At 35.9% G+C, this 24,499-nt stretch overlaps 3 protein-coding genes and 1 pseudogene across 4 annotated transcripts; 2 read left to right on the top strand and 2 right to left on the bottom strand.

The window, feature by feature from the left end:
- Positions 1–2,857: 2,857 nt before the first annotated feature.
- LOC143529423 (dynein 8 kDa light chain, flagellar outer arm-like) lies at positions 2,858–4,424 on the top strand. The gene is made up of 3 exons (XM_077025228.1): positions 2,858–3,070; positions 3,158–3,263; positions 4,243–4,424. The coding sequence occupies exons 1-3, from the start codon at positions 2,894–2,896 to the stop codon at positions 4,323–4,325; spliced, it is 366 nt and encodes a 121-aa protein (XP_076881343.1). The 5' UTR covers positions 2,858–2,893; the 3' UTR covers positions 4,326–4,424.
- A 3,120-nt stretch (positions 4,425–7,544) lies between these two features.
- Positions 7,545–10,157, bottom strand: LOC143530148 (protein DETOXIFICATION 55-like; annotated as a pseudogene). Its single transcript, XR_013134802.1, has 2 exons — positions 9,207–10,157; positions 7,545–9,133 (listed from the first exon to the last, which is right to left on the bottom strand). The product of XR_013134802.1 is annotated as a protein DETOXIFICATION 55-like (transcript).
- Positions 10,158–18,634: 8,477 nt separating this feature from the next.
- LOC143529684 (lipoamide acyltransferase component of branched-chain alpha-keto acid dehydrogenase complex, mitochondrial-like) lies at positions 18,635–20,573 on the top strand. The gene is made up of 6 exons (XM_077025423.1): positions 18,635–18,852; positions 18,935–19,266; positions 19,343–19,590; positions 19,767–19,855; positions 19,972–20,199; positions 20,460–20,573. The coding sequence occupies exons 1-6, from the start codon at positions 18,655–18,657 to the stop codon at positions 20,571–20,573; spliced, it is 1,209 nt and encodes a 402-aa protein (XP_076881538.1). The 5' UTR covers positions 18,635–18,654.
- Positions 20,574–20,862: 289 nt separating this feature from the next.
- Positions 20,863–23,243, bottom strand: LOC143529412 (subtilisin-like protease). Its single transcript, XM_077025220.1, has 2 exons — positions 22,051–23,243; positions 20,863–22,018 (listed from the first exon to the last, which is right to left on the bottom strand). The coding sequence occupies exons 1-2, from the start codon at positions 23,223–23,225 to the stop codon at positions 20,977–20,979; spliced, it is 2,217 nt and encodes a 738-aa protein (XP_076881335.1). The 5' UTR covers positions 23,226–23,243; the 3' UTR covers positions 20,863–20,976.
- Positions 23,244–24,499: the final 1,256 nt, after the last annotated feature.

Genomic DNA, 24,499 nt, shown 5'->3' with positions numbered 1-24,499 from the left:
TACTATATATAAAATGAGTTAGGGACCTCTTAAATTTTAAGAGGTATCAAACTCATTGTTTTATATACAACACATAATACATCAAAATTTAAAAAATTAGAGGTAATTAAGTCTTTATACATAAATCTTAAGTAACTTTCATTCTTTCAATATACTTACAACTTTGGTCCCTTAACTTCACTACATTTTTTGTAAAGTTTAATAATAGTTACACATATGCCCCCTAATTCAAAACCAACTACCCCACGACTTTTTAACGGTCATAACTTTTTCACACGTTAATATTTTTTCAAAAACATTACGTCATAAAAACGAGCATTTTATTCTCTTTAATTTGGTTATAATATTGCTATAGTTTTTAGTTTTAAAAAGTTAGCATGTTACGCGCTTACCATTTAGAACCTGGAAACAAGTCGAGTCGGGCGAGTTCAGGTCATTTGTAAAAGTACAATAGGGTCGGAATAAGTCGATAGTAAAAAATAGTTATGGTTCGGGTTCGAGTAGAAATGGGTCAGGTCAGAACGTTGTCGAGTCGGAACGGGTTTGGGGCCAAAACGGGTTGGTTTGTATAATGATTTATTTTAAATTATTGCATATTGGTTAGGCAAGTTTCAATGTCGGTAACGTGCATTCCCGTCCGGTTACGCGTGTTCAATCTTCGATTACACGCAACTGGCTTTGCACGAGTTACACGACCAATTTTAGGCTACGTGCTCACTGTCATCAGGTGACGTATGTACCGACACGGACTGTGCGTTCACTATTGAGTTGCGCGTACACCCTCTGCATTGCGCGGGCATCATGCTAGTCTTTTTAAACTCACAAGTTTTTATAAGTCATTTGAAGAAAAAGTCTACAACCATTAATGTCGCGAGACTTGGAGTCTGGAGATAAGTTTGATAGAAATCGTCAAACACATAAATATTAAATGCTACAAATATTAGAAGTGTCTTAATCATCAACTTTAGAGTGGGAGGTAACCTCAACTTTTTATTCAAACGCCATTAGGGCTGTAAGCGAACCGGACGTCTGCAGACGTCTGGGTGTCCGTTCGGCAAGAAGTTCGTTTATGTTTGTCCGTTTAATAAACGAACCGGACATGGACACAAAAATTTCGTTCGGTAAGCTTATGGACGAACACGGACAAGGGCCAAGTCCGTTCGATAGTGTTCGCGAACATCCGGTAACGTTCGTCCGATTACGTCCGGTAATGTCCGTCAGGTTTCGTTAGTGTTTATATTTATCCAGTATTGTAATTTAACTGCGGAATTTCTAGTGTTATTAATAACACTTTTATATTACTACACATGTTTAATGTCTCTTATATTATAGTGATCCACTTTATGTTAATATATTAAGTGTTAAGTATATTTGGATGTTATATGGTGTAATTCCTAATTTGTATGTGAAGTTGTTAAGATATATGCTTGGTGTTAATATGTAACCGTTTATATTTGTTCATTAGTGTTCGTTGTCCATTAATGTTCACATGTTTGTTTGTCCATTAATGTCCATTAGTGTCCGTTTGCCCATTATTGTCCGTTAACGCCCGTTTAAAATATTAACGGACGGACACGGACAAACTCAATTTCTTAATGGACGGACACGGACATGAATTTTCGTTAGGTAGAGTGTTCGTGAACCGTCCGTTTGTCCGTCAAAAGCTTAACGGACGGACACGGACACGGACATGCTCTCGTCCGGTTCGGTTCGGTCCGGTCCGTGTACACCCCTAAATGCCATGAGGTGAACTCAACTAATTTAACCCGCGTGTCAAGCCCGCCCTAATTACCCGATTTGGAGCAGCCTGCTAGAAGGGCTCTACTCATGCCGCCTAGAGTATCATGTACTCATGTTATCCTAAATGTGTTTTGGTCATGTTCATCATGAGCCGGTCATAGCCCTATTCGAAAATGTGGCTAGTCATTTTATGTACGTGGTAGACCCTTGCAACATCTATAAAAGATAATTACATTAATCAAATGGCTTGTAACTTCCTAATTAAGGGAAGAATCACGAAGAAGTTTAGGCTTATAGGGGGGTTAAAAGAAAAGTCGCCCTCCCCCTTATGAAAGAGAAATGAGACATTTGTCTCGGAGGCTGAAACCGTTGAAGAATTTTCATGACAAAGTTTCTCATCATGATATGACTGAGTGACTTATCTACCGATAAAAGAAAAACATAAAAGAAATTTAGTGTAAAGATTTAAATTGTCTTATGTTTAACTAAGGGGACTATTTAAGATGTTTATCTATTGGATTTGGATGTGTGTAAAAAGTCCCAAGTCCCAACGCAAGGTGAATGCTATTATTCGAGACGATGATGTCAGCATACATATTTTGTGAATCATGATAATGTTGTATTGAGTCGTGATACATAGACAATTGTAAATCACAATAATTCATCTCACTGTTCTTGTTCTTCTAACTCATTATATCTATTAAATACCATTTATACATATATTATGCACCATTTTATATTAAGTATCACATAATATATAAGTACAAAATGCTTTGAATGTGATATATAAAACGGTTACATTTTCTCACATCTACTTTGATTATTATCTATCGAGTATGATTAACTATATTATCCAAAGATATACTACTTTTGTAATGAAAACGTTGATAATACTAGAATATTATTTACTTTCTTTTAAAATGATAAAAAAAAGGTAGAATATGAATGTCAATTTTTTCAACAACTTTACCCGCCGACAATTTTATGATAACTTGTTACGTTGTTGCCATTTCTGTGAATTCACTTTTAATAAAACAAAACCTTTTCATATACAAAAAAAGAGATTCGCTAATTAATTATTGAAACTTTGGTAGCATTATTCACTGTTCACACATAAAGCTCCATACACCGCACCCTCAATTTCACTTACAACATGACTGAAGAAGAGATGAAGAAGTCTCCCTCCGGTGTCGCATTTCCGGCGAATGATCGGAAACCCACCGCCGTATCGGCGTTGTCAACCTCTACTTCCGGCAGCAGGAAAGTCGTAATCAAGAGTGCCGATATGAAGGAAGAAATGCAAACCGAAGCTGTTAATATTGCTGTTGCTGTAATTATTATTCTTCTATTTAATTGATTGTGTTTGTTATGAAGTTATGTTTTATAATAATAATAATAATATTAATCGTGTGTTTAGGCGTTTGAGAATTGCAGTGTGGAGAAGGATGTAGCGGAGCAGATTAAGAAGCAATTTGATAAGAATCACGGTCCTACGTGGCACTGTATCGTCGGCAAGAACTTCGGTAATTTCTATTTTTTTTGAATTAGCAATGTGTAGATCTACTGATCTAGGTTTAAATCAGTGTGTTGGGATCCTAGTGAACTGTAGACTGTATAAATGTGGTGCAAATTTAGGGTATGACGTATAGGGGTGTAAACGCGCTGTTGAGCTACTCTAGATTGACTCGTTAAAACTCGAATGAGCTGAGCTTAGACAAGCTCGGGCTTTTAATAAGGCTTGTTTAACAAGTGAGCTTCACATGTCAAGCTTAAGCTGGCTCGCAAACATAAACGAGGTTTTTATTTATATAATTCTTATTTAATATTTTTGTATAATAACTATTATTATATATAAACAAAAATAAATAATATTATGCATTATTATAATTATAAAAAATATAAAAATAAATAATAAATAATAAACAAACCAAGCTAGAGCTTGACAAACAACTCATGTGCTGAGCTTGAGATTTAAAAATACATATGTAAATGAGCCAAGCGAGCTCGGGCTTGGCTTGGATCGTTTACACCCCTTAGATGTATGTGATTCAGTTCTAATTTAGTGTTAACCTGCTATTGAGATGGTAATTACTTGTCAAATCAGGTGTAATTTTGCTTTACATTAGCTACAAGTTCTTTTGGATCCTTTTTACTCAACCTCCTTGTTGTTGCTGCATATTTTGCTTGTACAATTCTTCTCTTTGTTTTTAGTCTCTAGTGAGTTATACACAGAGTTTAAAACGGTCAAAGACCAAGAAAGTCAAATGTATTATAAGTTTTCTAATCTTAAAGTTATGTTGTGAGCCTAAACAAGACCAAAGGTGAAGAAGAGTTACTGTTGATTTTATTTATATGTATTAAAAATAGATGACCAGAGTACCAATCTATCAGGTTAAGTTGTTCATATAACATAAAAGCTTGGTGATGGTATTATAAGATTTGAAGAGATTAATGGATGTAACACAAATTGCACATAATTTTCGGATGGGTTCGGTTTTGCAGGGTCTTACGTGACTCATGAGACAAACCACTTTGTGTATTTCTATTTGGAATCAAAGGCGGTGTTGCTGTTCAAATCCGGTTAAGCATGCTTCCATTATATATGTACCTATTACTGTATTCAAGTTACCAATTGTAGCTGAATATGCTTGTGATATTGTATTAGTCTCCGCTATAAATCCATAATCGTGATTGAATGATTTACATTAATTAAGCCTACTTCTTTCACACATGAATCTCTTAAGCTCAACTATTATCTCATGATGCAAGATTTGTCAAGCCAACTAGTGATCCAAATTAAAAGAAAAAAATTCATCATATACTTCTTTAGTACTTGATATAATATCAGAACTTGCTATATGACAGTATGAGTGTAACAAGAAATAGAAGAATGCAATGTTCATATTTTAAATATTTTGAATGAATGTATTAAAGGTTACTCTTTTAAATTGGCAACGTGATATCTTGGAAGTTTTTAGTGTAAATATGATATTAAATCTTAAAATTAGCTTAGACAGAGAATATTCAACTAATATATAAAATTAATAACGCCAAATCTACTTGCTCGTAGTGGATCATTTAAAGTAACCCAAGTTACGTAAATTACACTTTGCAATGGATCAATAACAGCTGAAAAATTGAATTTTAATAATCCCAATTTTCTAAGACTGTCTTTGTCACCAAAAGAATAAAGATAGTAGCATCATTTGCAATGGATTAATAACAGTTGCTAGCGTTCTTTCTTATGTCCTAAACGATACTCTAGACTTTCACTATTGTTGTCAATGACAATACCACTCTAACTAAAAGCAACTCTGTCTTCTCTTAACTTTCATTTAAGACGTTTCAAAACATCATGACTGAGATGAAAATCAGTTAATTGTTCATTAGGACACTCAAAGTTACTTTTTCTAAAATTATCTTTGTCACCAAAAAAATAAAGGTAGTAGCATCATTTACAAGGATGCCCGTTATGAAGCATTTTATCAATCGTCATAGGCCAAGTCAGTAACCAAAAAAGACGCCAAGCCACACCACCACCTAGCTATTGCCATAGCCATCCATTTTTAACCTTCCGGCCCCATTCCTATGGCGGCGCCATCCCTTCTTGGTAAATGGGGTTCACTTTAAACTCGTACACACACACATTTATTTACTTTTTATTACCTTTTTTTAAATTTTAAATATTAGTTAACCAAGTTAACCTACAATGCTAAAATTGACGGGTGACATACTAACAAGTTATTACCTAGACGTCTACATGACATTAACATGACGAGATAACTAGCTCTTAGCTTACACCTAAAAGTTTTCGTTATTATCATTCTATTCTATTGAACCCAATCGAATTCAGTCATTACCTAGAAAGGGGTTTTCACCTTTAAGTTTGTTCATTAAACTCATCAGTGTGCTCTACACATGAGAGACAGTTTTATTCTTTCTTTTTTTCCCAAATACACCCCAACCTCTCATGTGATGGGGCTTAAGAATTAGAAGTAGGGTTTATTTAGGGAGAAAAACAACGAGCACGTCGTCAGATACATGCAAATGGGTTAACGGCCAGATAGCTCACATTTTCACCTCCCACCTCACCAAAAAGGGGTTTTCATATTTTACCTTCACTTGGTACCAATTAACTTCTTCTATCTATCTGATCCCGCCATTAAAATAACAGAGCTCCACTGTGGAGTGTGGAGGTTGCATTAAACAAACGCCTTGTATCCGGATGATGATTTTGCATATTTTTACAAGTTCAGGTACGTTACGTTTGCCCAATCGATTCAACCTACAAGCTGTTTTATTAACTTATTACTTATCATCACCTCTCAATTTCCATTGTTTCAATAGATAATCATTAGGTTAAAAATTATTATTATTATTATTTCTCACCGATTTACATGTCATAAACCCTAACAATTCATGTAATTCAAGGATGACTGAAAGTAACAGTATTATTATATCTTCCTTTGATTCCAAATTCAGTTATCTGCTTGTTCAAACAAGCTTATTATACATCACTTGGTTCTATTCTATCTATGCATTGGGTTACATGTGGCCTCTGTTCTTTTGATTGCAACTCACACAATTTAATGTTTTTTCAGTTTCATTTTCTCTTACGCCTTCAGTAATAGTTAATATGAAATGTTTTCATCCCTTTACTGTTGCACCAAACCTCATATTGTAAGCATTGTTATTAAAGGTGCTAGACGCATAGGCCTCGCCCAGGGCCTAGGCGCAAAAAAGTGAGGGCCTAAGAAAAAAAAGCGCACTTAAATAAAAAAATGATAAAACATACTATGTATTAGACAAATAATAATATTCTTCATATAAAACAAACAAAAGCTATTATTTAACGTGTAATATCGCCTAATTAATACCAAAAGTTCTAAAAGAGTCAAGATTAAAATATAATTCCAAAACTTGAATAACAAAATGTTAGTAAAGTACCAAAAGTTTAAAACATGAAACCAATAGTTCAAAAAATAATAAATAGTAAAGGTTCAAATGATCATTGTTCTTGATTTATCATCGATACCAATAGAGGTGTTGCCAGCTTCAAGAAGTAAGGGCCTAGGAACTTGAAGCACATAAATGGGCGTGGGCAGAAGAAACGAAATTATTGAAGTTTACTTGAAGATCGCTAATTACAGAACCCTAGTCTTATAGACAAGCAAATAAGATTAACAACTTATATAACTATCTTTAACCAAATAACTACTTGGCTTGGAAGTCCATGTCACTAGCTAGGCAGTCAACAGTAGTCAACACATAGTGTTATGTTTATTTGCAGTTAATGTTAAAGACTAAAAGTAGTGCCCTGCTTGCGGTGCGCGCATATAATGTATATATGTGTGAACCCTCGGGTGGGCAAAAGTAAAATTGCACTAATTTTGACGTTATTTTACTAATTTTGTGAAAATAACGTTAAAAGTGATGGAAGGTTAATCAGGCATCATGTGGTGGCGTTGATAGCCGAAAGACAAGGGTACATGCACCAATCAGCCGGCGTCCCGATGATTGAGTGCTATGTGCCTTATGTAATATGTCCAAGGCTTGATGCAAAACTACTATCGAGCCGGGGGTCTCACCGGAAGCAGCCTCTCTATCCCCATGGGGTAGAGGTAAGGCTGTCTACATCTTACCCTCCTCAGACCCTACCATAGCTTTGCTATTGGTGGGATATACTGAGTACGATGATGATGATGATGATGATGATGATGTTAAAGACTAAAAGTAGATATATAGATAGGAAATATTAGTACATACCATACGTTGTATGATTTGAGAAATATTATAACAGACTTCAATTTCTGTACATACATGTGTATTAACTATTAACTAAATAAACCCAATTCTAGCTCACATTTCATAGTTTGATCTTCATGTGTCCTCCGGATCTTTCTTCCAATCTGTCCTGTATATCACAGTCAAGATTGATAATAGACATGCCACATGTGCTGCTAAAAGCACATAGCACATGTGTATGACTAAATAAACTCAATTGCTTGCTCACATTCCATCATTTGATCTTCATATGTGCACTCACTGCTTCTTCCTACCAACTGTCTTGCATCCGATGCTTCTTTTTCCCAATCTGTCCTGTAAATCACAGTCAAGATTGATAGTAGGCACGCCACCTGTGCAGCCAAAAGCCCGTAACACAATCCCAAAAAACCTAATTTCCACACAAAAGCTGAATATATGGCTACTGGTGTACCCACCAAGTAAAACGCACATAGGTTAATTCTTGCACCAATAGACGGTCTTGCACTGCCACGTAGGACCCCAGAACATGTGGTTTGTGGGCAATTCGCCAGCTCACATATTCCAATTATAGGTAAAGCAGTCATCGTTAACTTCAAAACTTCGCTGTCATTAGTAAACACTTTTCCCCATGCTTCTCTTCCAAACAAAATCCCCAAAAGACCAAAAAATGATGTTAAAATCGCCAGCCCGATTGCCACCAGTGTTGCCAAACGGGCCCGGCCTGGTTCTCCTGCCCCTAACTCGTTCCCGACCCGAATCGATACGACATGCTAAGTGCTGATGGTAATGTGTACATTAACGAAGTCGTTTGGATTACTATAGCAGATGTAGCTAAAGCAATGTACGGTTTATGAAGATAACCAGCTAAAAGTGTCATTAGTTCATACCACCACCATTCTGAACAAACCGCTAAACAGCTAGAAGCAGCGAGCCGAAACAGCACACCCCACCCCTCACCTAGTGACGACTCGGGTTCAGTCATTGGTTCAGACTTGTGTGTATTGGTGAAAAACATGTAACCGAGAATGAAAACCGATGTACTCACATTGGTTATTATTGTTGAAAGTGCAACCCCTTGAAGACCAAGGTTAAGGTTAAAGGCTAAAATGTTGGTTATTGGAAAATGTAAAAGTGTTGATAGTAAACTACACCACATTAATGGCCATGTTTTCCCATTGGTTCTTAAAAATATAGATAAAGGGTTTAGAATGCAATAGACAATAAGATCAGGGGCTGCATATTTACAATATAAACTAGCAATATGTGTGATATCAGGGTCTTGGTGTAACTTCAGCATGATTGGTTCAAGGTTAAGCCATAGAATCCCAATTGGTAATGCCGCAATTAATAACATAAAAACGGTTCTCTGTAGGGATAAGTTAGCCATGTGTAAGTTTCTTGAACCGAAAGCTTGGCTGCAAAGTGGCTCCATCCCCATGGCTAACCCTGACAGAACTGAGTAGCCGGTTATGTTTGTGAACCCTATGGCTAGTGCACCACCAGCTAGCTCAAGTCTACCTAGCTTTCCCATGCATGCAACTGAAATCATATTTTTAACATAACTCACCAACCCCATGGTGAAGAGTGGAAAACCTATGGTTGTTATTATCTTCATTTCTTCAATGACCTACAAGTCATAGCATAAAACATAACATATTTATAAAGTTACATTTAAAACAATAATGATCACAGTTGCTAACCATCGGAACTATGAGATTGATTTGAGTGTAATCAGGCATGGTTATCTTGTACAACATTGAAATATAGGATTTGATACAAGGCATTGATGTCTTCAGTTCTTCATGCATACAAAATATAATGATCTAGAATATGAGAGAGAACTGATAAGAGGACAGATGCTTAGTTGTCGGTGTTTAGAAAGGATTTGGCATGGTTTTATAGTAGTGAAAGGTGGTGGGGATACATGCAGATGTCAAAAAAAAGGAAACATACTTTTAGAAGCAAAGAATGTATTTAGGCCATAGTATAAGTTAATTATATTTACATCAACACATGACACATGATATATGTACTTATTTTATACATCATCTTTTACGAACGTGTTATGTTGGTGTCTTACCATATGCCACATGTGACAGTCTTTAATTCGACAGCATGAACAATGTGAAGCTTAGAGTTGTATTTATAAACTAAGACCGTGTTGTTTATTTCAAGGACCACTTTAGAAGTTGCTATGTATTCAAAAGATGTCACATTTTCTTGTTAGCATCAAATGTTAAGAAAGTGTATCATAATCATAACATGTTATGAAATTTGACCAGTTTATTCTCATCTTTATCTCTATATGTGTGTGAGTGTGCACATGAATAGTTGACAATCACCCATATGGTAAAATCTCAAATCAAATGTATATGAAAAACCATGCATGTGGATTTGGTTACAACCCATGATAAATCAATTGTCATCAATCAAACTTATCCCACTTTCAATGACTATCATGTAGAAAAATGATTATTGTTTACTTCATCTAATGATGGATTTTTTATTTACTTTAAGGAAAGCAGATGGAAGAGATATCATACCATCCAGTTATATCCCACCTTAACAACTCTCATAATATAGTTGGTTACACAAAACACAACCATCTTTCATAATCCAACTCTTTTTGTGGCTTTTTGGTCTTAAAAGGTTTTAGGCATTTCAAGAATTTGAATCTTGATTAATACTCCATTAAAATGATTAAATGGAAAGTTGATACCCTTCATGTCTTGAAATGGAAATCCTTTCTTTTACCAACCACTAATTGAGATTTAGAAATCTTTCACTCACTTAAGTCACACAACTTGCATACACTACCCCACTACATGCTTGTCTATTCATATTATTTTTTGTATTAGCAAAAACTATTTCGGGTACAATATCATTTGATCAAATGATGATCGTGAGTGTATTTATGGGCTACCATGATTAAAAAATTTAAGTTATGCTTGTAACTTGTGAGTTCACTAGAATAACCGTTGTTAGTGTAGATATTTTTTATACTAAACTTTTCATTTTACTTTCGGTTTTTTTTCTTGTCATGATACACCAACCTTTTAGGATGTCCTACGAAGATTGAAACGTTTCTGTTTTTGGAAAGTTCTTAACTCACATATACTTTTGTTTTTCTTGTTATTGGTGTCATTGATTTTGTCCACAAGATTAGCTTACTTGACTTTTGTAAGTAGTCAAACTCTGTTTTAAAACTGAGTATCGAGTCAAATGTTCCTAATTTCTTATCTGTATATGTTTTAAAGATTTTATATTTGATGGAACAAATGAATTAACACATGCAAAAAGCATATAGTTAATGATGAGTCTCCATGTGATGTTCTTGCGGTTTGTTACCGCCACAGGAAGTATGATCTAAAGTCAAGTAGTTAATGAATAACTGTAGGTAGTCCCACATTAAAAAAAAGAGTTAATATTATGTTAAAAAGAAATGGGATATTTTTAAAAAGGCTAGTTAGGTATGTAAATTGTGACCCCCTTTCATCTTTGCTCTCCAAGTTACACACATGCATGTAGGGACAAGAATGCAACATTATTTGATGGGGTGTGGGGGATAGAGAAAAGGGATTGAATCTAAAACTAGCATTTCATGTACTCTAGAAAAAATTCATGGTTATCAAAATAGGATAATCTGATTGACTGACTGACTGCTGAGTTTCATCGATCCGTATATGAATTACTCGTTGCTTTTTTCTGTATCTTTATCGATGGTATATGTATATGCTATTCATTTGCCCTATTTGCTGATGTTTCAATCACTCTGTGTGTGAGTGGTCCATTATTCGCGCTGTTATACTTTTAAAAGCGTACTTTGAGTATATGAATGTTCTTGTTGCATCGGCACATGTACTTTTCACTTATTCCTAATTTTGCAATTTACTATCATGCATTCATGTCATCATTATTTGTACATCCAGCTGCATGTAGGCTGGAAAAGACTCGACTCATTTGAGGGGCATCATATTAGATATATGTATAAATTGTATTTATATAAGCCTAATCTTCAAGCCTTTTTTATTTGACGTAGTTACACTGAACCCCATCAGTTGAGGTGATCTGTGTACACTGCCACAAACGCTTCACACACCACATTGGGCGTGTGGTTGTAACTTGTGGTAGTGTATAAATCACCTCACATCATGATTCTTTTACTTTTTCTGATCTTTATTTATATAGGTGTTTAATTGCTACTGTCGTGGAATCCGATTTTGAAAAGATCGAAATGTCAATTCATATGTTACTGAAGTCGGTGAAATGTAAGTACTTTTGAAAACGTGTGGATAATGAGTGTTTGACAGAGAATACGAAGCATGAGATTCACAAACATTTTTAGACCATTACATACCATGTGGCTTATCACATCACAGTTCTGATATTCCTCCTAACTGCTCGGAACTCCATCAAATCTTTACATTATCTAGTGGGTCTAATAGACCACATGTATTGTTTTAACATTAGACGTTTGACTTTGATTTTGACATTTTGATACGCTAATTGATGTATTCAGTCATTTCATTTATGATATTATCTAGAGGATAAGCTTCAAAAGAATAATCCGGGGTTCTTGCAAAGGAGAACTGTGTAGGACAAAGTATTGTTGCTAGTTGCAGTAGTCAAGATACCTGCAACAAGGCCCATTTAAGCTATATTTTATACTTTTACTTGCTGATTGCGTCATATTGTTTTTGAGTATAGGAAAAAATTTTCGGGCTGATAGATGATGGGCTTGTAATGTTTGTGTTCATAATCTACTATGGCCTAGTGGCCAATAAGGCATTACATGGGCCTTACATACCTGTATCTAAGCTGGCAATTGTACATGAGGGCTGGGGCTAAAAGGTGTACAAATCGGTTATATGTTTCCAACCGGAAGCAGTTCTGCGTTTGGTCAACAAAGCCAAGAACATGGTTGGGTAGGAACCGGTTCCGAGTATGGTCGGATTTTTGACCGGTTTTGCCGGGTTATCAAATCTTGGCTGGGTCGGGTCCGGATTTTGACCGGGTAGAGGTGGAACCGGTTCGGTTCCGGGTCTAGGTACGGTTTTTCTGATGAACTGAAACATGGTTCGTATCCTGCAGTTCAGGTACGGAACCAGGATTTATGCCCAAGTCTAGTTGGGCCAGTCCGTTAATCCCTTATAAAATTATATTCTTTAGCAATTTTCACAAAAGGCATTTTGTATGTTTTTATTATTTGTAAAACTTGACTACTTGAGAAATCTTTTTTCTTTTTGTTATTTTCAAACACGGTAGATTTTGCTTTAAGTTAAAACATTTGTTTATTTTAGGAAAAAGTATTTGTTAATAACATTATTAAACAACCGCAAAAATACTAATGAAATATCTAATCTTTCACTAATATAAGAATATAAGATTTAACAAACAAAGGTCTAAAGGCTAGGTTCATAGGGGATGACTTTCTTTTCGTATGTGGATTAGACCATGCGTAGTAGGCGCTATACCCACCCAAAAAGCCCAATAGTCTCCGGGCACACTACCCTGGGGGGCGTTTTGGGTTGTTTTTGGGCAGGAGTTGTTTTCTACAAAGTGCGGGTGAGGGGAAGAAGATGACAAATGAATTGTGGATTGGGTTATTGTTTTATTTTTAATAAAAAAATTAATAATAATAAGGTAATGATCGGAAGGGCCTCCATTCACTACATCTTTTTTTTTTGTCAAAAAAGCCTATATAGTGTTATGACGTCACATGTTAAAAAAGTCTCGTAGAGGCTTCATCAACTACACACAATCTTAGTGTTATAGTAATATGTAATCTCAATATTCATTATTAGGAGATCTGAATGTCCGAGCAATGTTTCATTGATTGTTTATTGTTTCACATGCATTATATAGGGTTATATAATAAAATATATATTACATGTTAAAAAAGTGATAATATATTATGATTTAACGATTGAAATATTGGTTAAAAAAGTGATAATTTATTATATTTTCTTGGTTTACTCAGCTGACACGTCAGCTGATGTGTCATGACTCATGCCTACATGGAAATTGTTTTTTTTTTAATCAAACATCAATTTAACACTTATTATATTATATCAAACATTAAAACAATACATAAGCAAATCATCTCACTTCAAACACTTCAATCGGGAATCGATCTGCAAATGGCGTCTTTCGCGGAGGCTCCGGCTCGAAATGCCGTCGCCGGCGAGAAGATATTCAAGACCAAGTGCGCTCAATGTCACACCGTCGTGAAAGCCGCTGGCCACAAACAAGTTCTCTTTTCATTTTCGATTTAGATCTGATGTTTTTGTATATATTATTATGATCCTGTACATCATATACATGCCACGGATCTAGAATCGTTGTGATTTGCTATCGTCTCGTTTAGATCGGCACGTTTAATTCGTTTGATTTTGCTGAATCTATGACGATTTATGCTTTAAATCTGATGGATTTGTGATTTTATTTGTTAGTAATCGAGTAGGTTTATTTGTTAGGTCATGATATAGATTCGTTGAACATGAATGATGAGGTATGTCAATTTCTGTTAGCAGATCTAGGGTTATCTCAAAGTATTTAGAGGAAAATCAATAATAATTTGTGTAATAAGTGTTTAATTGATACTTGATTAAAAAAAAACAATTTATGATGTGTTAGCTGACTAACTAAGAAAATATTATAAAGAAAGCCACGTTTGGGGCTTCACTAACGGCGTTAGCCATAAGTTAACGAGGGTGTGATAAAAACAAATAGGTTGATAGTTGGGAGTGGTGAGAGACAAAGTGAAAGTTGAGAGTGCTATATACCAATGAGAGAAAGTTGTGAGTATTAAAAACCAATATCCCTTTACAATTATACCGAACTTTAACCTCTATTATAATGAATGACACCCTTCTAACGTAGATAAAAATGTCATTTTATTAAAATGAAAAACGTAGCTGAAAGGGTTTAGATGGAATATCGGGATGATGAGCGGAAAATGAGAGAATTATGAAGTTTAAAGAAAGAAGAGGCGTTGAAGATAGCAAGCAATGGGACGGGTTTGGGAGTTTCATAACTGTCAGGTACACGATAGTACCATAGGTAGTGACTATGGCTATGTGTAGTGGGGGCTATAAATTGTGGGTGATTTTTGTCATGTGGCGTCCAGTCAGTAAATAGTGGATTTTTGTTTTTGGGGTGTAGTGTGTGTGTGTGCAGTTATTGTACCCTAATGCCTTAACGTACGGTAGGTACGCAAGACGCTCAAAGGCAAAACCCTAAAATGCTCACAAAAACTTAAACGCTCATTAAACGCTCAAAAACGATCGAAAAAAGTGAAAGTTTGATCGATTAATCATCCAAAACTGTTATTTTCGATGAACCAATGATTGATTGGATATGTATTGACGATTCCGAGATGTTTGGATGTGATTTCATGGATTGATTCGTGAAAAAAATGGATTCGCATACGTATTGTACGTGAAGGCATTATTGTATTGGATCTTTTCCACGCGCGCACACACACACACACACACACACACACACACATATATATATATAGAAAAGAGTTCAAATAAAAAACAAGTGTTTTGTGAGAAGTGTGAGAAGAGCTTTAAAATAAAAAAAAACCACCTAAATATGACACTATACAATGTAAATATGAAACAATACAATTATTTAGAAACTACCAATCTCAACCACTAGATCATAGATCCAAGGGCCTAGATATATTTTTATTCTTCTTACAAAAATATTGTTTTTTACATTAACCCTACCCTATATAGAAAATGGTTCATGAGAGAAGTCAATTTATTCCGACAAGTGTGAGAAATGAATTATGACCATTGATTAAATTGATCAATGGGCTACATTAGTTATGGCAGATTTGTAAATATTGGTAACTAGTTTTAATGAGTTTTAATTAAAAAGGTTAGTCTTGTAATTTAGTTGTGTTAAATTAAGAAACATGAGTGTATATATCAAATAAAGTAAAAGCTTTATGTATACATACATACGTTTTCCATGATTGATGATTCATGCCTAAATTAACTCAAATTATATCACTCTAAAGTTTATAAGTTCTTCTAACAACTTTTTAATTTTTAATACAGATCCATAAATTCTTCCTACAAGACATCAAGTTCTTCCTATATCTCTGCAATTACTTCCTACACGACTTCAAGTTTTTCTTACACTTCTTCAAATTCTTTCTACACATCTTTACATTTTTCCTACATATTGTAATTTATTCTCACACAACTTCCATTTCTTCATATACAGCTATAGTATTATGATACTATGATTTCATATAATAATAGAATATTCAGCGTTGTGGATTGAATTGCAAAACAACGATATTATGATACTATGATTTCACCTTAATGTAGGGATAACAGGATCTGTTATTTAAATTTCATATAATAATAGAATATAAATTATTTAAATAAACAAATATAAATTTTCAGCAACAAATAAAAAACTTTCCATATAAAAAACTTATTGGATTTTACCATCCTACCCCTCCATTTAAATAAAAAGAAAAAAGAATAGGAAATTTCTTATTGACTGGATCAATGTTTTAAAAACCGGTATTTTACTTGTATCGGATTGGGCTAAAAATGGTACAACCGGTTGAACCGGGTTATACCAGAAGGTTCAACCGGTTGAATAATTTACCTTATAATTTTATATAAATGTAACTTATCCACAAATAACCAAAAGTAAATGATTCCGTAACAAAAAATAATCCAAAAGTTAATCTATATTAAAAAAATAATGCTAAAGCACTCGGTTTTTTAAAAAATGGTTCTAAAGTTTACACGATTGAATGTTAATTGTTGGGTTAAAAGTTATTTTGAAAAAATATGGGCCGCGAATATAAAAATTTCTCGGACACAAAACCGGTATTTTAGACAAAAACCGGCGGTACGATGTTCTAGCAAACCGGCCAAAAATGCCGGACTCAAAATACCGGCCTACTGTGCGAAATCATGTTGAACCGGTTCAACCGGTCGGTTTGAACCGGTTTTTAAAACACTGGACTGGATCCACTTCTCGCATTTCTCGCAATAAATCGATTTCTCTCCTGAACTTAAACATATATATATATATACATACATATATATGCTACACATATGAGATTAAAATAATAATAATTGAAATAAGAAATGGTGACAAATACATGGATATACATGTCTTTTTTTATCGCACCCGGGGGCGGTATTGTCGCCCCTCGTTGCCCTTATCGCTTCAAAATTGTCGCCCACTACGCATAGCCTAACAACATAAACTGTCATGTTTCGATAAAAAGCAATATTTTAAAACCAATTTCATTTCCGTGTACCGGTTCCATTACTCTCCCGTGTTAAAGATGTATCGAACCTATTTGGATAAGAGCAAAAATATTAGTTTTCACTTCTTTTAATTAACAAAAACAAAGCAATCAGTTAGTTTTATTTACGTCAAATGTCACCATTTATTATTGTTTGTATCACCCTTACATGCGTATATTCAGAAACTACACGTGGTGGGTACTTATAGGGCAGCCGGTAGTAACAAAACAAAATTAATGAATTTATTACGTCTGTCCAACTACAAGTACAAATACTGAAATACCTTAAAAGTTAAAACACATAATTTCGGCTCATTAGTTCCTAATTTTTTATGCTCATAATGTTGGCACGCAACAATATTTTCCAGAAAAGATGTTGCTGGAGGTCTTGTAATGCCTTCTTTTGCCGACAGTCGCTGGTGGTTGCTACCGAGTTGAAGTCGTCTGTAGTGGCCCGTTACTCTAGTGGTGCACCAATTCTTATCAACCCAACGTTTGATCGCTTTCATAAGGTTTATAATTCTGTATTAATTATGCAACTTAATTTGTACATGCATTCATTTTCTTATGTGTGTGTGTGTGTGTTTTACTTCTTTTGTTTTGATGATTTGATGAAGCTTCTTTGGGTGGTTTTTTTAGCAAACTAAACAGTATAAATGGAACCGAGGCCGGTTTAGCTGGTGTTAAATGTGGAGGTTCGGTTTTAACATTTTACGGTTTAAAACTTTGGAAGTTGGAACCAACGATGTTGAACCGGCTATATAACATTTTTCTATTTTAATAACCTGCATGCCATCTAACAATATTTTATTTTAAACCATATCATATCTTATGTGTATTATTACATGCATTCGTGAACCATATCATATTTTTAATGAATCAATGAATATTGTAATGTCTATTATATATTACATTCATAAATCATATCATTTTTATTTATTAAATCCATGAACCATATCATTTTTAAAAGTAATACAAAAGGCTAAATTAAAACCTCCAAACTTAACCTTAAATTGTCTAAATCGGGCCGTTTGTTTTACTGTTTGTAAAAACTTACAGTTAGTGGCTCAGCCTTGATATTTAAACTAGCTAACTTGGTAGAGACACGTGTCTCTTAGATGGGAGGTACTAGTTTCAAACATGAGTAATAGAGTAGTTTATATTTATTGGTGTAAAGAAGTAAAGTATTAGTAAATATTTTTCTCTCTCCCAAATATCTATTACTCAACCCATCCATCTCGCTGGTCAATCGCCGCCACCTATTGACCCGCACGGCCTAACCCACATGGGCCGGTTTATTGGATGATCAGTCATGTCATTCTTTTTAGGGGGAATTGCATATTACAAAATCCTTGCGTCATTTATGATTTATGATTCAAATCAAAGTCAAGATTCTATCCATTTACGGTCCTAGTTTAATACTTAAAGGCATATGGTATACATGGATCCTGATAGTTTTCTTTAACCGTGAAAACCCGTTAATGCAAACACAGTTTGCTCAGTGGAAGATAGATTTGTCACTTGAGACGCACTAAATTGTTTACCATCGCGTCACCCCTTGACTATTGGTCTTGACTCTTAATAGCTTTTGCTACAACTTTGTTGATAACTTTTGTTCGTCAAATGTTTGATTTGCAGTTTAACAATAACAAGATGCATTACCTGTCAACGAGCGTGTTGGCTGTTGAACCAAAGAACAACATAATCGATATACCCTTGGCGCAAACAGGTGAAGGTATCGCAGAATGTGAACTTCTCAAATGGTTTGTCAAGGAGGTTGGTCACTGAACTTATTACTAAAGCCTTCTTCTCTTTGTTAAAACTTAGGAATTATGTATACAAGTGATAAACATATCATGAAACATATAAATATTTTATTTGACCCGAGATATAATTGCACACAAGAATATCAATGTTTACATTGGCAGGGAGATGAAGTCGAGGAATATCAACAACTTTGTGAAGTTCAAAGTGACAAGGCCACAATAGAAATAACAAGCCAATACCAGGGAAAAGTTGTTAATGTTCTTCATGTTCCTGGTGACATTGTAAAGGTAACCGAACTTTAGTTTTATTTTTGTTCTCAATTATACTAGTAGTTTTTTGTTAATGTTTTTATGGCCACTGTATTATAAGGTTGGCGAAACTCTTTTGAGCATAAGTGTTGATGGCTCTCAAGTCCCATCCGATGTTGGTGAGACGCCGCTAAACTCTCATCCTATCGAACCTAGTAATGAAATACTGGAGCTAATAAAAGCTCCAAAAGGCGAAGCATTATCGACTCCTGCTGTTCGCAACCTTGCAAAACAACATGGTATTGATGTAAATGATGTCCCAGGAACCGGGAAACTTGGAAGGGTACAAAAAGAAGATATCCTCAATTATGTCAAACAAACATTGGAAGCAGAGCAAATAGTCCTAAAGATGACAGATGAATCTCTTTATCAAGACAAGACAGTGCCCATAAGGTATCTAGTCATATCTTGTGTTGGAATAGGGTTATATATGTCTTTCAAGAATTAACCGTGTTGGTTTTCGGTTCAGGGGTTATCAACGAGCAATGGTGAAGTCTATGACCGCTGCTGCAACCATACCTCATTTCCATTATATCGAGGAGATTAATTGTGATGAGCTGGGGAAGCTTAAAGTTGCTTTCCAAACACAGAATTCCAACCCTGATATCAAGTTCACATTTCTCCCCATGCTGATCAAGTCTCTCTCGATGGCGATGACTACACATCCGTTGCTAAATAGTACCTTAAATCTCGAAAAATATGAAGTCAATCTAAAAGGTTTAATAACTTTATTATATCTTCATGTTCAATATAATAATCTTGTAGATTTTCTATAGATTGAGAGTAACCTGCATTTAGTTTGTTTTAGTTTTAAGGTAACCGTATCTGTTCCTATGTTTTGGTGTTCCTCAAATGCTAATCATGGTTTTCGTATTTGTTATCGTTATCGTTAGGCTCTCATAACATTGGAGTCGCGATGGCTACACCAGTCGGTTTAGTGGTACCAAACATAAAGAATGTTCAATCTCTTTCAATCTTGGAGGTTAGCAATAAATATACCTTTCATTAAGAAGCTTTAAAGTTTAAAACTAAACCATTCTTTAACATATTACACACAATGAGCATGTTTATAAGTATGATATTGAAACTTTTTTATAGATAACCAAGGAACTAGCACGGCTACAAATGTTGGCTAAAGAAAATAAGCTTAATCATGAAGATATATGTGACGGAACCATAACTTTGAGCAATATTGGAGCGATTGGTGGGAAGTCTGGTTCACCGCTCATTAATGTTCCTGAAGTTGCAATCATAGCCCTTGGTCGCATCCAAAAGGTCGCCTGCTTTGGTGATAATGGACACGTGTACCCTGTCTCACTCATGACGGTGACTCCTTTTCGTTTGCATACTTAGTTATACATCCATTTTTGTAGTTACTAAGAAAGTTAGCTGTTTAACAACCAAGTGTCATAAATCATAATTGTGTAACTACTAAACTAACCGAAACTTGGTTGTTTTTTAATCACCAAACACATGAAGATAGTTATGGTTCAGCTATTTAATCACGACCCGACTAACTGTATAAAGTTAGTTACCCGTATACTGTTTGTATGTGATCATAGTACCTAATGTTTTGTTTTGATCAGGCAAACATCGCGGCGGACCATAGGATTCTTGATGGAGCAACTGTATCACAGTTTTGCAATGAATGGAAGAAACTTATTGAAAAACCCGAGTTGCTCTTGCTCCATACGAGGTGATCAAATTATCAACACTGGCGAGTGGTTGACTGGGCGGTGAATCAAGCTTCTGGATGCGGTTCGTGTTTAAGGTTGATCAGAGTTTAGATTAAATGAGTTGAAGTGCAAAACCACCAACTTCATTAATTTGCTACATAAATGAGTTGAAAACTTAAGTTCAGCAATTTGTGTCTTATAATATTCTTTATATTGGGAAAAAATAAAACCCATTAATTACAAAATAAGTATTAAAAAGGTTTTAGAAAGATACCACAAACAAATACGTTTTATAAATGTGTTTGGTGTGAAGTAAAACAAGTGTTATTAATAATTGTCAACAAACTGAAACTGAAACAAACAAGATTCAGACCATAACTCAAAACAAATCTAGAAAAATGTTGGCTCAAGGCTCTGGTTGTCCTCCTCACACGAAGTTGACCGAATACGGGGTCCTCACCGTGTACTTATCAGAAGTCCAAGTCATATATCCTTCCGCATATGGAGCTTTCGGTTTCGCTTCCTTGTCACGTATGAACCTCACTCCATACGCCAACTTTTGATTCACCTCACTGAACGCCAAAGTCGTATTAAAGATAAATAAATCTAGACCAACCGGTAAAGAAAGATCTGTTATGGTGTAAGTTGAATTTGCAGCACCAACATTAGTCACTGTCCTACTGTATGTTTTTGCATCACCGGGTCCTAAAGTAACCGCAAACAAAGGATAGTTCAGTTGTGCTTCGGGTATAACTGTCGTGCACGTGACTCGTTTCTGCACGATGACTCCAACTTGCTTGCTTGTATACCCGAGCCCGCACAAATAAGGTATGTAATCGTCGGGTTGGATGTCGAAAATGAGTCCCGGGTCGTTAGCTTTCGATGGGTTGACGTGGCCCGCACCGATTGCAAAGATGCTTGCAGTGAGATCCCGTTCGTCCTGGATGAGTTGACCGTTAAGGTTTAGCCTATCGGTTGTAGTCATGATTGCAGACTTGATGGCGGCCGGAGACCAATCAGGATGTGCACTTTTTAACAATGCGGATATGCCTGAAAGATGTGGGCATGACATTGAAGTGCCGGATATCATATTAAATGTCGCTTTTGTTGTCGAGTTGTCAAGCGACACGGGCCAGGCTGCAAGGATGGTAACTCCAGGACCGATGACGTCGGGCTTCACGATTCCCGGGCTTGACAAGCTCGGGCCACGGGACGAGAAAGAAGCCACCGCGGGAGCTGAATTTACACCAATTATCGTTCCCTTAAATATTATTGTAGCGAGTGGGGACGAGGTTGAGTTGATGTACGTCTTAATTGCCACACCGAGTTTATAAGCAACATGCGATGCAGGAAGAACGTGTGCATCTGCTTCGGTAGTATCCCCGTCAATCTCCTCGTTTGCAAGAATCATCGCAGCCCCACCCGCATCTTTAACAGTCTGCCCTTTGGCAACTCTTGCTATGTCACCGAGCTCTCTTGGAATAAGTTCGACAGCGGATCGCCAAGGTCACACAACACGACTTTTCCTTTAACGTCGATGCCGTCTAATGATCCCAGAGCGCACCACGCAACATTTTGACCACCGGTCAAACCGGGGTACACGAGTGGCAACAGGGTTTGAGGAAAGTCTTTCGGTTGGTACAAAGATTCTCCATCAAGCAAGTCTTGGTTTCCAAGAGAAACGGTTGCTCTAATGTTTCTATCAACAGTGCTAGCACCCACTGTAAGAATCCATGGAGCTTCATTTGACAATGTTGAGTTCACTGGACCCTCATTACCAGCTGAACAACTCACAAAGATTCCTTTTTGAATCGCACTAAACGCACCGACAGCAATACCGTCCTCATAAAACGGGATCGAGCCTCCACCGAGAGAGAGCGAAAGCACGTCTACACCCTCTTCAATAGCCGCATCCATACCCGCTAATATAGCACTGTCGAGACACCCGAAACTATCACAAACTTTATACATTGCCACGTGGGCAAGTGGGGCCATTCCCGCTGCGGTCCCATTTGCATTTCCAAAAACATTTGCACCGTCCACGAAGTTCCCGCCAGCTGTACTGGACGTGTGGGTCTCGTGTCCCTCGTCATCAAGCGGTGAGCCCGAACCAGAACCGCCGTTAGTGAAATCTCTTGCGCCGATGAGTTTATTATTGCACCCAGCAACTTCACATTTGCCTTTCCATTTTGCAGGAGGTGGAGGGACATCTTTGTCATCAAAAGACGGATGACCCGGGGTGATTCCGGTATCTAAAACCCCGATAATGATTCCCTTCCCGTAGTTCGATCCACTCCATAATCCTAGATTCTGATGCAACCCCAAGAAGTTTGGAGTATGCGTTGTGTGCAGGTTGTACACGCGTTCACGTCTTGCTGACACGAACCCGTTCTTATTCTCCATTGCTTTTACTTGGCTTGGAGACAGTTTAGCTGCAAACCCGGTGAACACATGGTGATATGCATGGATCAAACTTGGTTTCACATCTGAGTCGGCATTGGTTGAGGTCAAAAACGAGTTGTACCAGCTTTGACGGGCGTGTTTATTAAACGTTACGCCATCAGGAGCATTTAAGTGGACAATGTAGGTTTCTGCTTGGTCGGGATTTGCGGAAGCGATGGTAAAGATGATGGTGAAAGTGAGAACCAACATAAGATTATAGCTCTTACTCTCCATGTTTATTGGAGAGTTTGAGCAATATATTACATGAGATGGTTGAAGAAACTATATATAGAACTAGTGGGATGGAATTGATTGTGTAAATTCATAATATTTTATCTTTGTTTTTGGATTTTGGGAATGGGCTGAGATGATTTCATTTTCTTACATTGTAACAAGCGATTATTTCTAAGTAGCATTGTTTGAACTACAGTTAATAATTTTGATATAACCAAGGGATATAAGCATTGCAGGCATTGTATTAATCTTTTGAATCTATTTTCAACATTTTTTCACATAGTTCTGTCAACACTTTTTATTTTTTAGTTTTTTACTATAGCCAATTGTCCTAGAATAATGACCAAATTACAATTTACCCTTTATTTCTTCATTTGGTAAACTTAATTGATTTTATAAACCTTTATAGCTATTACTTTTATTACTATAAGGGCCTGTTCGTTTCAAGGATTTGTAAGGAATTCTAAGGAACGGGATTTTAAATCCCATGAATTGATATGTTCGTTTCACTAAAATGAAAGAATGGGAATGGAAACTAAATCCCATCAAATCCCACATTTCATGGGATTTTAAAATCCCACCTATTTGAAAGGATTGTTAAGGATTTTCTTATTAACAATAAAAACCCCTCCAAAAAAAGTTCAAAAAAATTAATAAAAAATCATAACTCAAAATATAAATCAAAAACGAAAAATGTAAAAAAACCTAAAACGTTTCCGTCTTTGCCCTCGTTCTTAAAAAAATGAAGAAGATTCCAATTCCAATACATATTAACCAACCAAACACATGATAGGGATTCTCAAACATTCCATTCCAATTCAAATTCCAATTCCTATTTCAATTCCAAATCCTTTAAAAAAAGTCCGTGAAGCGAACGCGCCCTAACTATATAACTGATTCTTGTTTGGTTAAATTATATATACAGTCCTTTATCGAAACTATTCATAAATCTTGTCTTACTTTGATTGTTTGCTATCACCCATAATCCATGGTTCGTTAGTCCCTTATATGCTCTTAATTGACGATGCTTTCTTATTAGTAGTTTTTTATTTGTATCGTGATCCAACTTCTAGTTTCTAATATTTATTTATTTTTCATATAACAAAAAACAAACTGCGTGCTAAATAGCAAGCGGGAAGGAAGATCTCTACTCAATTCATTCATTCACCGCGTGTGATGAGATGTGCTCCACAAAGAGTGAAAGATCAAATCTTGTTTTGCTTAATGTAGATTTTAGACTCAACGGGCACAAGCTTTGTAGGATCAACAAGGGT

This window comes from Bidens hawaiensis, unplaced genomic scaffold (genome assembly GCF_021521415.1).
Source record: "Bidens hawaiensis isolate Kalapana, Puna unplaced genomic scaffold, B.hawaiensis_p1.1 tig00000636_1, whole genome shotgun sequence".
Lineage (NCBI taxonomy): Eukaryota > Viridiplantae > Streptophyta > Magnoliopsida > Asterales > Asteraceae > Bidens > Bidens hawaiensis.
Note: the sequence above shows the minus strand (reverse complement) of the source record. Positions and strands in the feature narration are given on the sequence as shown.